Source organism: Salmo salar, chromosome ssa05 (genome assembly GCF_905237065.1).
Source record: "Salmo salar chromosome ssa05, Ssal_v3.1, whole genome shotgun sequence".
NCBI classification, from domain to species: domain Eukaryota; kingdom Metazoa; phylum Chordata; class Actinopteri; order Salmoniformes; family Salmonidae; genus Salmo; species Salmo salar.
This window is the reverse complement of record NC_059446.1, coordinates 91,906,642-91,921,335: the sequence shown is the minus strand read 5'-3', so window position 1 is coordinate 91,921,335 and position 14,694 is coordinate 91,906,642. Positions and strand designations below refer to the sequence as shown.

General features: G+C 41.7%; 1 protein-coding gene across 1 annotated transcript in view; it reads left to right on the top strand.

The window, feature by feature from the left end:
• The window catches only part of LOC106606155 (CUB and sushi domain-containing protein 3), a 492,730-nt gene that overhangs the window by 128,054 nt on the left and 349,982 nt on the right, over positions 1-14,694 (top strand). Inside the window, 1 exon segment of the mRNA XM_045717778.1 lies at positions 2,149-2,356. Coding sequence (XP_045573734.1) covers positions 2,149-2,356 — 208 coding nt within the window.

Below are 14,694 nucleotides of genomic sequence, written 5' to 3'. Positions count from 1 at the left end.
AATGTGATGGCTGGAGGTAACTCAACTTTACAGCTTACTACATACTGCCTGTGGTCTGAAAGAAGCGTTTTGAAGCTGAGTTCAGAGTCAATCGTAGTATCGTAGTATCCCTGCTGCTGTGTCTACCAGATGGAATTCCATCCTCTGGCTTGTTTTTAAAGCAGTCACCAATCTGAATCAACAAAGCCTCCAGACTTTACTTGAAGCCCAAGGACACAAGGAGCTCTGCTTATCACCAAGGGAATGGAGACAGCTATTGGAGTTAGTGGACATTTTGGACCCTTTTTTGTCCAAGGCCACCGACATTACTCAAAGGGGGGAGAAAGTCGTGACACTCAGTGCTGCCCTTCCTTGTGTGCTGTCACTCAACTATCATCTGCAGAGTGTACTGAGCACATGTCGTCGCCTAGTCAGTCTAGTAAAAAGCACTGCAGCAGTCACTCAAACGCCGATTCTGAAATGTAACCTGTCTGCAACAGAAATGTTCTCTGTCTTACGGGCACAGGATGTCATTTGCTACTTGTTACAGGAAATTATATTTCTGTTAAAGTGTCCAGGTCAGTAAGTATATTTTATGGATAAAGGTCATTACGTTTGATATATAGGACACTTTAGTAGTGCAGTTATTGAATAGTTGTCAGTCATTTAGGGTTTACATTCATGCTTGTCATTTATCTTCCCTCATCTACAGATTCTGTTTGCGTGACAGAATGAAGTGAAATATAGACAACGTCTGCCACAAAATACCATGCACTTTAAAATGTTATGTTCGATTTTTTATATCCTGTACAATGACTTTTATTAATGTAAACTGTCTACATTTTAAAAGGAAATGTATTTTGATTTAGATAGTGCCTGATGTGTGTTCTTTCATACAAGAGTCTCTTAAAATAATTTACAAGGTTTATAGACCTAACCCACAGCAGGCTGAAAGCCATTGCCAAAAGGGACTTGAGATTTGACTTAGACTTGGCCCTAAAAGACTTGAGACTTGACTTAGACTTGGCCCTAAAAGACTTGAGACTTGACTTAGATTTGGCCCCAAAAGACTTGAGACTTGACTTAGAATTAGCCCTAAAAGACTTGAGACTTGACTTACACTTGGCCCTAAAAGACTTGTGAACATCTTTGTTGGTATGTTATAGAGGCCTCATCATAATGTGGCTCAGATGCTGTGTTCTTCAAGCGCCTGCTCACTTATTGAGGCCAAGAACATAAAGATGACATTCCAATATACTAGAATATCACTTAGAACGCGTGGCCAACACCGGAACACTTAGAACACCGGAACCCAGATGTTTCATTCTATGTGGTATGTTAATGTAGAATCTTGATATTGGAACAGAATGGTTTGAAATCTGTTGTGGTTGTCTGAGTCTTCTGACGAACCAAAGGTTTCTGAACCCCTCAGACCAGAAGGAGAAGAGCAGGCAGGGGGCTTGGAACACAGACAATTGATCCTGTAAATCCGGATACCTTGGACTGTTATCCATGCTGTCAGATTCATACAAGCTAGCATACAACTTGGAATACATATAGCCAAATACATTGCTTCATTCTTAGTATTATTCTAGTCTACATATTGGAACAGAGCCAACAGATTCATTGATATTAAACGTATGTGTTCTTCTGTTTGTTTGGTGCGAAGTACTTAAGTAAAAATACTTGAAAGTACTACATAAGTCGTTTTTTGGTGTATCTGTACTTTACTTTACTATTTATATTTTTGACAACGTTTGCTTTTACTACACTCCTAAAGAGAATAATACATACACACATTTTCCCTGACACCCAAAGGTACTCATTTACATTTTGAATGCTTAGCAGAATAGAAAAATGGTCCAATTCACACACTTATCAAGAGAACATCCCTGGTCATCTCTATTGCCTCAGATCTTACGGATTCACTAAACACACATGCTTTGTTTGCAAATGACGTCTGAGTGTTGGAGTGTTCCCCTGGCTATCTGTAAAACATAAAAATTTTACCGTCTGGTTTGCTTAATATAAGCACTTTGAAATTATTTATTTATACTTTTACTTTTGATACTTAAGTGAATTTCACTTTTACTTGAGTCATTTTCTATTAAGCTATTTTACTTTTTACTCAAATATGACAGTTGGGTATTTTTTCCCCCACCACTGCAGCTGAGGACACGTGTGGAGGTACGCTAAGGGGGTCCAGTGGGATCATCTCCAGCCCTGAATCCCTCAGTGACCTCTCCAACGCTGGGGAATGTAAGTGGACGGTGCTGGCTGACCCTGGAGACACCATCTCACTGGTATTCACTGACTTCCAGATGGAGGACAAACACGACTATCTGGAGGTAGAAGGATCAGAGCCGCCCACTATCTGGTGAGTCAGGATTGTTTGTGTTTATTTAATAAACACTTGACTCATCTAAAGCCAACTGATGTAATAAGAATTATAATTAGGTGTGTTCTTATATTTGTCCTGTTTCACACACATATACATGTGTGTTTTATACTCGTGTGTGAAATGGAAATGTGATTTTTGCATGTTCCGTTTCCCTGTGAGACACCCTCGGAGAGTTGGGGTCACGGTCAGGGTCTGCCGTTATCAACGGCTACCCTGGAGAAATGTAGGGTTAAGTGCCTTGCTCAAGGGCCCGTCGACAGATCACTTCACCTTGGTTACACCTATAATGTGTTTGAGAAACACAACTGTCTGGAGGTAGAAATATCAGAGCCACACAGTATCTGGTGAGTCAGGATTCTGGAATATCTACAGTACCAGTCAAAAGTTTGGACACACCTACTCATTCCAGGGTTTTTCTTTATTTATACTATTTTCTACATTGTAGAGTAATAGTGAAGACATTAAAACTATGAAATAACACATATGGAATCATGTATTAACCAAAAAAAAGTGTTAAACAAATCAAAAATAAATTGTATATTTGAGATTCTTAAAAGCAGCCACCCTTTGCCTTGATGACAGTTGTGCACACTCTTGGCATTCTCTCTCTGAGAGGTACAGGTTCACTCTATCCAATCAGAACAACAGGATCAACGTACAGCCCGCCTTTCTCTTTACAGACAGCCAGTTGAGTTATTTGGACCACACAGAACCTCGCACTACGACTGATATGAGAAAGATCCTGGCACCACAACTTTTTATTTTCTTTAGATCACGGAAAATTACAACAGCAACAAAAAATACTCTGATCATAATCGGATTCAGATAATTGTCCATATTCGTTACGATACTCATTTTGTCCGACTACTAGGCACACCCCTACTACAGACGTTTTGGTGAGAACACCGTATTTTCGGGATGTCTCCTGGTCTGACAAACAGCGCTGGTAGCTTTGCTACTTTCCACCGTAGATGCTGAAGGGCGACATAGGAGGATGTAGTGGATTGAGACACAGCCCACGCAAACAAACAGATATCTCTAGTTCAAACAGATATCTCTAGTTCAAACAGATATCTCTAGTTCTAACAGATATCTCTAATTCAAACAGATATCTCTAGTTTAAACAGATATCTCTAGTTCAAACAGATATCTCTAGTTCAAACAGATATCTCTAGTTTAAACAGATATCTCTAGTTCAAACAGATATCTCTAATTCAAACAGATATCTCTAGTTTAAACAGATATCTCTAGTTCAAACAGATATCTCTAGTTTAAACAGATATCTCTAGTTTAAACAGATATCTCTAATTCAAACAGATATCTGTAGTTCAAACAGATATCTCTAGTTCAAACAGATATCTCCATCACTTAAACTGATGGATTTTAATGGAGATTTTTTATTATGTTACTTAGATTGATGCCCCGGTGCGTCAATAGACTCTAGGGTTATAATGGTATGAGTCACTTTTCTATGGTACTGCAACCAATGTACCAATGTACCAATGTACGATCTACAGTTTACAGTCCCTTTTCCAGTTGGACAGCTAACTCTCCGCATTTAAGTTATTGCCTAACCAGTCCCCAGTCCCCAAGCCCTAGACCTTTCATCTCTAAGTTATTGCCTATCCAGTCCCCAGTACCCAAGCCCTAGACCTTTCCTCTATAAGTTATTGCCTATCCAGTCCCCAGTCCCCAAGCCCTAGACCGTTCCTCTCTAAGTTATTACCTATCCAGTCCCCAAGCCCTAGACCTTTCCTCTCTAAGTTATTGCCTAACCAGTCCCCAAGCCCCAGACCTTTCCTCTCTAAGTTATTGCCTATCCAGTCCCCAGTCCCCAAGCCCTAGACCTTTCCTCTCTAAGTTATTGCCTATCCAGTCCCCAAGCCCAAGACCTTTCCTCTCTAAGTTATTGCCTATCCAGTCCCCAAGCCCTAGACCTTTCCTCTCTAAGTTATTACCTAACGAGTCCCCAAGCCCTAGACCTTAAATAGTTCAGGGTGCAGCCAGGAATGCAAACATTTCAGAGTGGCTCAGTAATTCCCTATCTAGTGCGCTACTTTTGACCAAGGCTCCCTGTAAAGTGATTAAAGTGCCAGTTGGGACGCGGTCGTTGAGTGTCTCAGTAACTGAATGCTTTTTTTCATTCTTCCTACAATATTTGTGTCATTTAGATTTCAGTAAAATGGCTCAGTGTGCAGAAAAGGTCAACATTATGTGAAATCAATTACCTTCTAACGCCCAGAGGAACACCTATTTCTTCCCCTGACAGGATGGATTAGAAGATCTCTTAGTATTGGAATTCACTAAGTCATATTCACTGACTGTACAGATCGAGGGAAATGTTGTACATGTGTGACTCACCACCTGGATTCGGTCTTATGTAGCAACATTTAAATTTCTGTTTTATTACTGTACATTGGATAAAAGTAGAGACTCAGAGCTACAAAATGGTATATTATACACTGCATTTTTGAGGAACAATGGGAAAGTAATTCTACTTTGAAAGTTGATACACTTGTAAACTCACGTTTGAGAAAAGGGCGTTTGAATGTTTTGGTACACCTACTGGAGAGCTCTTCTTTGTCTACGCCCATTCAGCATCGTTCACACCCTCTTAAGCCTTTAACCCCACCCATCTCCTTTAAGGATTCACATGAGGTCATGTGATAAATATTAAAAGTGGTAGTAGCTTACAATAAGGACACATTCCAGGTCAACAGAAAGTGTCCAGATAAAAATATGATATAAATATTAGATGACGCTTACCCAGATACACTTGTGTAAATTGATGGGTCATGTGAAAGAAATGCTAAAACCCCCAGCCACATCCAGTAGTGGAGAAAATACTTCATTGTCATACTTGAGTAAAAGTATAAATCATTTCAAATTCCTTATATTAAACCAGACGGCACAACAACAAAAAAATATAATTTTATTGACGGATAGCCTGGGGGCACAATGTACTTAAATATCAAAAGTAAAAAATAAACTATTTCAACTTCCTGATATTAAGCAAACCAGACGGCATAACCGTATGATTTTGTTATTGATGGGTAGCCAGGGGCACACTCCAACACTCAGACATCATTTACAAACTGAGCATTTGTGTTTAGTGCGTCCTCCAGATCAGAGGCAGTAGGGATGGACCAGGGAGTGACCACATTCTTGATAAGTGTTTGAATTGGACGATTTTCCTGTCAAAATGTAACGAGTACTTTTGGGTGTCGAGGAAAATGTATGGAGTAAAAAGTACATTAGTTTCTTTACAAATGTAGTGAAGTAAAAGTTGCCTAAAATATCAATAGTAAAGTAATGTACAGATACCACAAAAAAAACGATTTAAGTAGTACTTTAAAGTATTTTTACACCACTGCCCAAATGCCTTCACACCAGTACATTAGCATACTTTATATACTGTTACAAACACACTTATCACATAGTATTCCATACATAAGTTAAGGCCATGCAATCTGAGTTGAAACCTGAGGAAGGTGCACATGTACAGTACATAAACAGATGCATGCGCCATATATTTAAGTGTTGGACACTTGATACGGTCACATGATATTGTTGTGGTATGTCACAAAAATAATGTTACGACCACACATATAAATATTGCAAAGAAAAAGCCATATCTCAGACTAGCCTATAAAAACAAAAATTAAGATGGGTACTAACACAGACACTGGATAGAGGAATTCTGCCCTGAAGGCCAGCATCCCGGAGTCGCTTCTTCACTGTTTATGTTGAGACTGATGTTTTGCAGGTACTATTTAATGAAGCTGCCAGTTGAGGACTTATGAGGCATCTGTTCTCAAACTAGACATGCTAATGTACTTGCCCTCTTGCTCAGTTGTGCACTGGGGCCTCCCACTCCTCTCTCTATTCTGGTCAGAGACAGTTTGCGCTGTTCTGTGAAGGGAGTACTACACAGCGTTGTACGAGATCTTCAGTTTCTTGGCAATTTCTCGCATGGAATAGCCTTAATTTCCCAGAACACTAATAGACTGATGAGTTTCAGAAGGAAGTTCTTTGTTTCTGGCCATTTGGAGCCTGTAATCGAACCCACAAATGCTGATGCTCCAGATACTCAACTAGTCTAAAGAAGGCCAGTTTTATTGCTTCTTTAATCAGAACAACAGTTTTCAGCTGTGCTAACATAATGTCACGTCCTGACCATAGTAAGTGGTTATTTTCTATGGTAGAGTAGGTCAGGGCGTGACAGGGGGTGTTTGTCTATGTTTTGTATTTCTATGTTCAGTTTCTAGTTTTGTATTTCTATGTTGGTTTTGTTTGGTATGATCTCCAATTAGAGGCAGCTGGTCGTCGTTGTCTCTAATTGGAGGTCATATTTAAGCTGATGTTTGTCCCACCTGTTTTTGTGGGTGATTATTTGTGAGTAGTGTTTGTTTCTCCTCTGCGTCACGGTTTGTTGCTTTTGTAGATTTCAGTTAATTGATGTATTGCATAGTTTCACGGATTAAATAAATATGTGGAACGAAACACACGCTGCACTTTGGTCCGATCCTTTCGACAGCCGTGACACATAATTGCAAAAGGGTTTTCTAATGATCAATTAGCCTTTTAAAATGATAAACTTGGATTAGTTAACACAACGGGCCATTGGAACACGAGTGATGGTTGCTGATAATGGGCCTCTGTTCACCTATGTAGATATTCCATAAGAAAATCAGCCGTTTCCAGCTACAATAGTTATTTACAACATGAATAATGTCTACACTGTATTTCGGATTAATTTGATGCTATTTTAACAGACAAAAAATTTGCTTTCTTTCAAAAACAAGGACATTAAGTGACCCCAAACGCTTGAACGGTAGTGTGTATTCAGAGAGCCTGTTTCTGTCCTGCCCTTGACTTTGGTGTAGGGCATGTGATGTCCATAGCCTCTTCGTCACAAAACTCCCTGATCTTCTCAATAATATAGTTTGCCTAGCTGTGTCCAGTCCAGGTGGTGCTTTTACAGGCAGACCATCTATGGGAGGAAGGATGTCAGCGTTGTGCAGCAGCTGAAACCTGGTCCCGACAGTCTGAAAGCTCCTTGGTGACAACAACACCAGGCTCCAGAGCATCGAAGCTGCAAGCTTTAACTAGCAATACAAACCGATTGTCACAGCTAGCTAAAGTTAACCAATACGTTCAATGTTAGCTAGCTAACATTAGGCTATAACTAGCAATGCCGAGATGTGAGATGTGGTACAGGAGACAGAGACAGGGTGGTAACTGCAACGAGAGGACAAAACAGTGTAAGGCAGGGAAACAAGCACAGCAGGGCAATAGGATCTTGAGAACTGACAAAAGGCTAGGATAACGACTGACTGAGCAGAGTTTACGATCTGGCAGAGTGGAGGTGGCAGGAATGAGTATTTGTAGAGGTCTTGATTATGGGACGATTTGCAGCTGGTCTGACTCCAGCACACAATGAGAGAGAGAGAGAGAGAGAGAGAGAGAGAGAGACTTCATACAAATAAGTTAATATTAGTTTGCAAGCCAGCCATCGAACTCCAGCTGGCTAGCTAACACTAAGCTTTAGCTTGCAGTGAAAACAACTTTCAGATAAAATTAGAAAGGTATAATATCTGAATCCGTAGCTAGATTCTTACCTGTATACATGGATGAAAGCTTCACGGCAGACTGCAACCCATTTTATCAGACATCCTGTATTGTTTCCGTTTAGTTTACCCAGCTCGTTTGGCCCGTTGTGTTCCACTGATTTCAAAACGTGTTATGAAATGAGAGAGAGTCAGCATTGCATGGCACGATCGTCGTCCAGAAAGTAGTCCATCACAACTTTTTCCCACTGACCTTTGTCGATAGCGCCTGATTCAGGGCAGCAATGGTATTGAGAGCAGTAGCAACATATTTGCAGTTCTCCATGGCTAACATAATATCTTTAAAAAAAACGGCAATAGAAAGGATTATTTACGCATTACGAGCAGCTCATTTTATAGACACAAGATGCAACACCGTAGACCAATTCAGACTCATCTCTCGGCATGTCCAGCCCACTCTTTATCTCAGCCAATCATGGTTAGCGGGAAGGTTGCTGACTTTTTCTGTGGCTAAACCAACTAGGCTCGTAATTTAACAATTTTATTCGTATTTACAGATGACATTTTTTTTATGTTCAAAAGGCTCTCCTGTGAAGTCGTGACTTGTGACATACACCTAGTGTCCTGAATCGGGTCACATACGTAGTGTTGAAGTGGAAAAGGAGAAACACTGTCAGTGTTAAAAAAGACAAATAGACCGTTTGATTGGATGGAATCTAAATACCATACCTGTCACGTCCTGACCAGTAAAGGGGTTACCATGACAATACCAGGACAACAGGATGGATGTCATCAAAATGACTTGAACTCAAATGTGTCGTGTCGTGTCTTGACTATCATTATAAAATAATTACATACCACGTTAAATTATTACGCGATTAAATTACTCATGCAAGAATTCATTAAGTAGTAATCTAGGGCACCATGGAAAAAGTTATCTAACGAGTTCTCCCAACTAAACTCTAAAGATATAAATATCTCTTACATCAGTCAATTAATTAATTCTTATTTACCTTCAGTCTCATTCTGAATGTTGTACAGTCCTTGGATATCTGCACAAACAACCCTAGCATAAATGATGAATCGGCATTATACAAATTGGCTTAATTATTTATTTACTAACAAACTAAATAATCACACAGAATTACATAAACACACAAACAGAATAGCTTACACGTTGATTACTATAGTCGTGGCCAAAAGTTTTGTTAGAATGACACACATTTTTATTTTCACAAAGTCTGCTGCCTCAGTTTGTATGATTGCAATTTGTATATACTCCAGAATGTTAAGAAGAGTGATCAGATGAATTGCAATTAATTGCAAAGTCCCTCTTTGCCATGCAAATGAACTGAATCCCCAAAAAACCTTTCCACTGCATTTCAGCCCTGCCACAAAGGACCAGCTGACATCATGTCAGTGATTCTCTCGTTAACACAGGTGTGAGGTGTTGACGTGGACAAGGCTGGAGATCACTCTGTCATGCTGATTGAGTTTGAATAACAGACTGGAAGCTTCAAAAGGAGGGTGGTGCTTGGAATCATTGTTCTTCCTCTGTCAACCATGGTTAGCTGCAAGGAAACACGTGCCGTCATCATTGCTTTGCACAAAAAGGGCTTCACAGGCAAGGATATTGCTGCCAGTAAGATTGCACCAAAATAAACCATTTATCGGATCATCAAGAACTTCAAGGAGAGCGGTTCAATTGTTGTGAAGAAGGCTTCAGGGCGCCCAAGAAAGCCCAGCAGGCGCCAGGACCGTCTCCTAAAGTTGATTCAGCTGCGGGATCGGGGCACCACCTGTACAGAGCTTGCTCAGGAATGACAGCAGGCAGGTGTGAGTGCATCTGCACGCACAGTGAGGCGAAGACTTTTGGAGGATGGCCTGGTGTCAAGAAGGGCAGCAAAGAAGCAGGGATTGGACTGCTGAGGACTGGTGTAAAGTCATTTTCTCTGATGAATCCCCTTTCCGATTGTTTGGGGCATCTGTAAAAAAGCTTGTCCGGAGAAGACAAGGTGAGCGCTACCATCAGTCCTGTGTCATGCCAACAGTAAAGCATCCTGAAACCATTCATGTGTGGGGTTGCTTCTCAGCCAAGGGAGTGGGCTCACTCACAATTTTGCCTAAGAACACAGCCGTGAATAAAGAATGGTACCAACACATCCTCCGAGAGCAACTTCTCCCAACCATCCAGGAACAGTTTGGTGACGAACAATGCCTTTTCCAGCATGATGGAGCATCTTGAAAATAAGGCAAAAGTGATAACTAAGTGGCTCGGGGAACAAAACATCAATATTTTGGGTCCATGGCCAGGAAACTCCCCTGACCTTAAGCACTCGGGGGAAAAGGACATTCTCTCCTTTTGTCATAATGTCTGTGCTCACGTGGGCATGGCCACTGACTTGGTTAAGATTTTATTTGGAGAAAAAAATTCTCATTTAGAAGGCTAACACCACATTACATCTTCTCACAAATAGTTTCGTATTTAATCATATAAGTTCCACAATATCAAGATGTGAATCTGATCACTGGGAAATATACACATTCAGAGATTCAGTTATGTTGTTCTACTGTCCCTAGAGTCACGTTGGCATAAATTATTTGGGAGACAGGCGCAGGAATGCGTAATAGTTTTTTAAATTAAACCCAAATTACAGCGTGCCGTGCAAAGGCACAGGGACGAAGACCTTGCAAACACGTAACAAAAACACAGGGTTGAAACCCAAACAAAAGAGCGAGGAGTACCTGGAATAAAAAATCACAAGCGCACAATGATTAACACACGGGACGAGACCCGTAATCATCTACGCAATCCACAAGGGCACAAAAGCCCAAAACACACAGCACAGGTACTCACACGCACCAACGGACATTGTAACAATAATCGACCCCACCATGGTAAACACAGGGCACATATATACCAATACAATCAGTGGGAATAGGGACCAGGTGTGCGCAATGAATGTTCCAGAATGATCCGTGACACTTAGTTACATCGCAAATTAGAAATGAATTCAACATGATTGTTCTTTAAGTATCCACGGACCCTTCCGGTTGTTTGGAATGCAGAAATATTGTTTCATTATTCAACCTTTTGATGTTACCGTACTACAACGTCTCTCTGTCTGTGGTAACAAACGGATTTAACTTCCATTTCTAAAAGAGTAGCAATCATAAAACTGTAGTGGGAGAGAGAGAGAGGAGGAAAAGGGCAAATCATGACAAATGTCTTTGGGTTGTGTTATTCAATAGTTATACTCTGTAGTACTGGTAACAGTCTGAGATATCTCATATTCAGTATATTATTGGCATTTTTCACATTGAAAAGGTCACATAGGTTATTCTAACATAATGACTGATGTGATTACAGCAGCTGTAGGACAGGCTTGTCATAGTGTTATGTTACTGTAACATATGATTACAGCAGCTGTAGGACAGGCTGGTCATAGTGTTATGTTACTGTAACATATGATTACAGCAGCTGTAGGACAGGCTGGTCATAGTGTTATGTTACCGTAACATGATTACAGCAGCTGTAGGACAGGCTTGTCATAGTGTTATGTTACCGTAACATGATTACAGCAGCTGTAGGACAGGCTTGTCATAGTGTTATGTTACTGTAACATATGATTACAGCAGCTGTAGGACAGGCTTGTCATAGTGTTATGTTACTGTAACATATGATTACAGCAGCTGTAGGACAGGCTTGTCATAGTGTTATGTTACTGTAACATATGATTACAGCAGCTGTAGGACAGGCTTGTCATAGTGTTATGTTACCGTAACATATGATTACAATAACAAGGCAGACTAATGCTGATATAAACATTTACTTACTATGGCTGAGATATGTGCTTGTTTCCACTAGCTACCTCAATAAGATGAATGCACTGACTGTAAGTCGCTCTGGAAAAAAAGCTTCCGCTAAATGAATAAAATGTAAAATGTAATAACAAGGTATTATGGAGCTGCACACTGTTGAAAAAACACCTCAAAATGCCAAGTATATTATCTGACCAAACCAAAGTCCCTTCACACTTCAGAAACACTGTATTACATCCTTACTGTTGCACCACTCGTTATCTCTTGTTATTCATTTAACCTTTATTTAACTAGACTTGTCAGTTAAGAACAAATTATCTATTTATTTTTTTACAATGACTGCCTACCTCGGCCAAACGCAGACGGCGCTGGGCCAATTGTGCGCCGCCTTATGGGACTCCCAATCACAGCCGGTTGTGATACAGCCTGGAATTGAACCAGGGTCTGTAGTGACGCCTCTAGCACTTATATACAGTGCCTTAGACCGCTGCGCCACCCGGGAGCCCCAAATTGACTGTTTGACCTTTTTAAAACCTTGTTTAATAGCTGTATGTTGGGTTTGTATTGTGTTGCATTGACTGTTTGTCCTGTCTAAAACCTTGTTTAATAGCTGTATGTTGGGTTTGTATTGTGTTGCATTGACTGTTTGTCCTGTCTAAAACCTTGTTTAATAGCTGTATGTTGGGTTTGTATTGTGCTGCATTGACTGTGTGTGAGGCTGAGGAGAGGCAGGGAGGGAGAGAGGGAGGGAGGCAGGCGGGGAGGGAGGGAGAGAGGGAGGGAGGGAGGGAGGCAGGTGGAGAGGCGGGGAGCCGAGGAAGGATTGTTGAAGGCAGAAGATAAAAGCATCAGGGTTTGGCCCAAATGGCACCATATTCCCTATATAGTGTGGTTCTGGCCCTGTGGGCCCTGGTTAATGCAGTGCAGTATATTCCCTATATAGTGTGGTTCTGGCCCTGTGGGCCCTGGTTAATGTAGTGCAGTATATTCCCTATATAGTGTGGTTCTGGCCCTGTGGGCCCTGGTTAATGTAGTGCAGTATATTCCCTATATAGTGTGGTTCTGGCCCTGTGGGCTCTGGCTAAAGTAGTGCAGTATATTCCCTATATAGTGTGGTTCTGGCCCTGTGGGCCCTGGTTAATGTAGTGCAGTATATTCCCTATATAGTGTGGTTCTGGCCCTGTGGGCCCTGGTTAATGTAGTGCAGTATATTCCCCTATATAGTGTGGTTCTGGCCCTGTGGGCCCTGGTTAATGTAGTGCAGTATATTCCCTATATAGTGTGGTTCTGGCCCTGGTTAAAGTAGTGCAGTATATTCCCTATATAGTGTGGTTCTGGCCCTGTGGGCCCTGGTTAAAGTAGTGCAGTATATTCCCTATATAGTGTGGTTCTGGCCCTGTGGGCCCTGGTTAAAGTAGTGCAGTATATTCCCTATATAGTGTGGCCCTGTGGACCCTGGTTAATGTAGTGCAGTATATTCCCTATATAGTGTGGTTCTGGCCCTGTGGGCCCTGGTTAATGTAGTGCAGTATATTCCCTATATAGTGTGGTTCTGGCCCTGTGGGCCCTGGTTAATGTAGTGCAGTATATTCCCTATATAGTGTGGTTCTGGCCCTGTGGTCCCTGGTTAATGTAGTGCAGTATATTCCCTATATAGTGTGGTTCTGGCCCTGTGGGCTCTGGTTAATGTAGTGCAGTATATTCCCTATATAGTGTGGTTCTGGCCCTATGGGCCCTGGTTAAAGTAGTGCAGTATATTCCCTATATAGTGTGGCCCAGTGGGCCCTGGTTAATGTAGTGCAGTATATTCCCTATATAGTGTGGTTCTGGCCCTGTGGGCCCTGGTTAATGTAGTGCAGTATATTCCCTATATAGTGTGGTTCTGGCCCTGTGGGCCCTGGTTAATGTAGTGCAGTATATTCCCTATATAGTGTGGTTCTGGCCCTGTGGGCCCTGGTTAATGTAGTGCAGTATATTCCCTATATAGTGTGGCCCTGTGGGCCCTGGTTAATGTAGTGCAGTATATTCCCTATATAGTGTGGTTCTGGCCCTGTGGGCCGTGGTTAATGTAGTGCAGTATATTCCCTATATAGTGTGGTTCTGGCCCTGTGGGCCCTGGTTAATGTAGTGCAGTATATTCCCTATATATTGTGGTTCTGGCCCAGTGGGCTCTGGTTAAAGTAGTGCAGTATATTCCCTATATAGTGTGGTTCTGGCCCTGTGGGCCCTGGTTAATGTAGTGCAGTATATTCCCTATATAGTGTGGTTCTGGCCCTGTGGGCCCTGGTTAATGTAGTGCAGTATATTCCCCTATATAGTGTGGTTCTGGCCCTGTGGGCCCTGGTTAAAGTAGTGCAGTATATTCCCTATATAGTGTGGTTCTGGCCCTGTGGGCCCTGGTTAAAGTAGTGCAGTATGTCCCTTATACAGTGTGGCCCTATGGGCCCTGGTTAAGGTAGTGCAGTGTAAATGGGTTACAGTGTGGCCCTGGCCCTATGGGCCCTGGTTAAAGTAGTGCAGTGTAAATGGGTTAGGATGCCACTCAACCCTGGCATGGTTAGCCAGAGAAACCAGCACAGGCCTCTGGCAGGGAGAGAGCACAGCATGCTGAATCCCTGGGATTAGAACAGAGCACAGCATGCTGAATCCCTGGGAGTAGAACAGTGCACAGCATGCTGAATCCCTGGGATTAGAACAGAGCAGACCACAGCAGCTGATAACCATGTTGTTATAGACTACAGCAGCTGATAACCATGTTGTTATAGACTACAGCAGCTGATAACCATGTTGTTATAGACTACAGCAGCTGATAACCATGTTGTTATAGACTACAGCAGCTGATAACCATGTTGTTATAGACTACAGCAGCTGATAACCATGTTGTTATAGACTACAGCAGCTGATAACCATGTTGTTATAGAC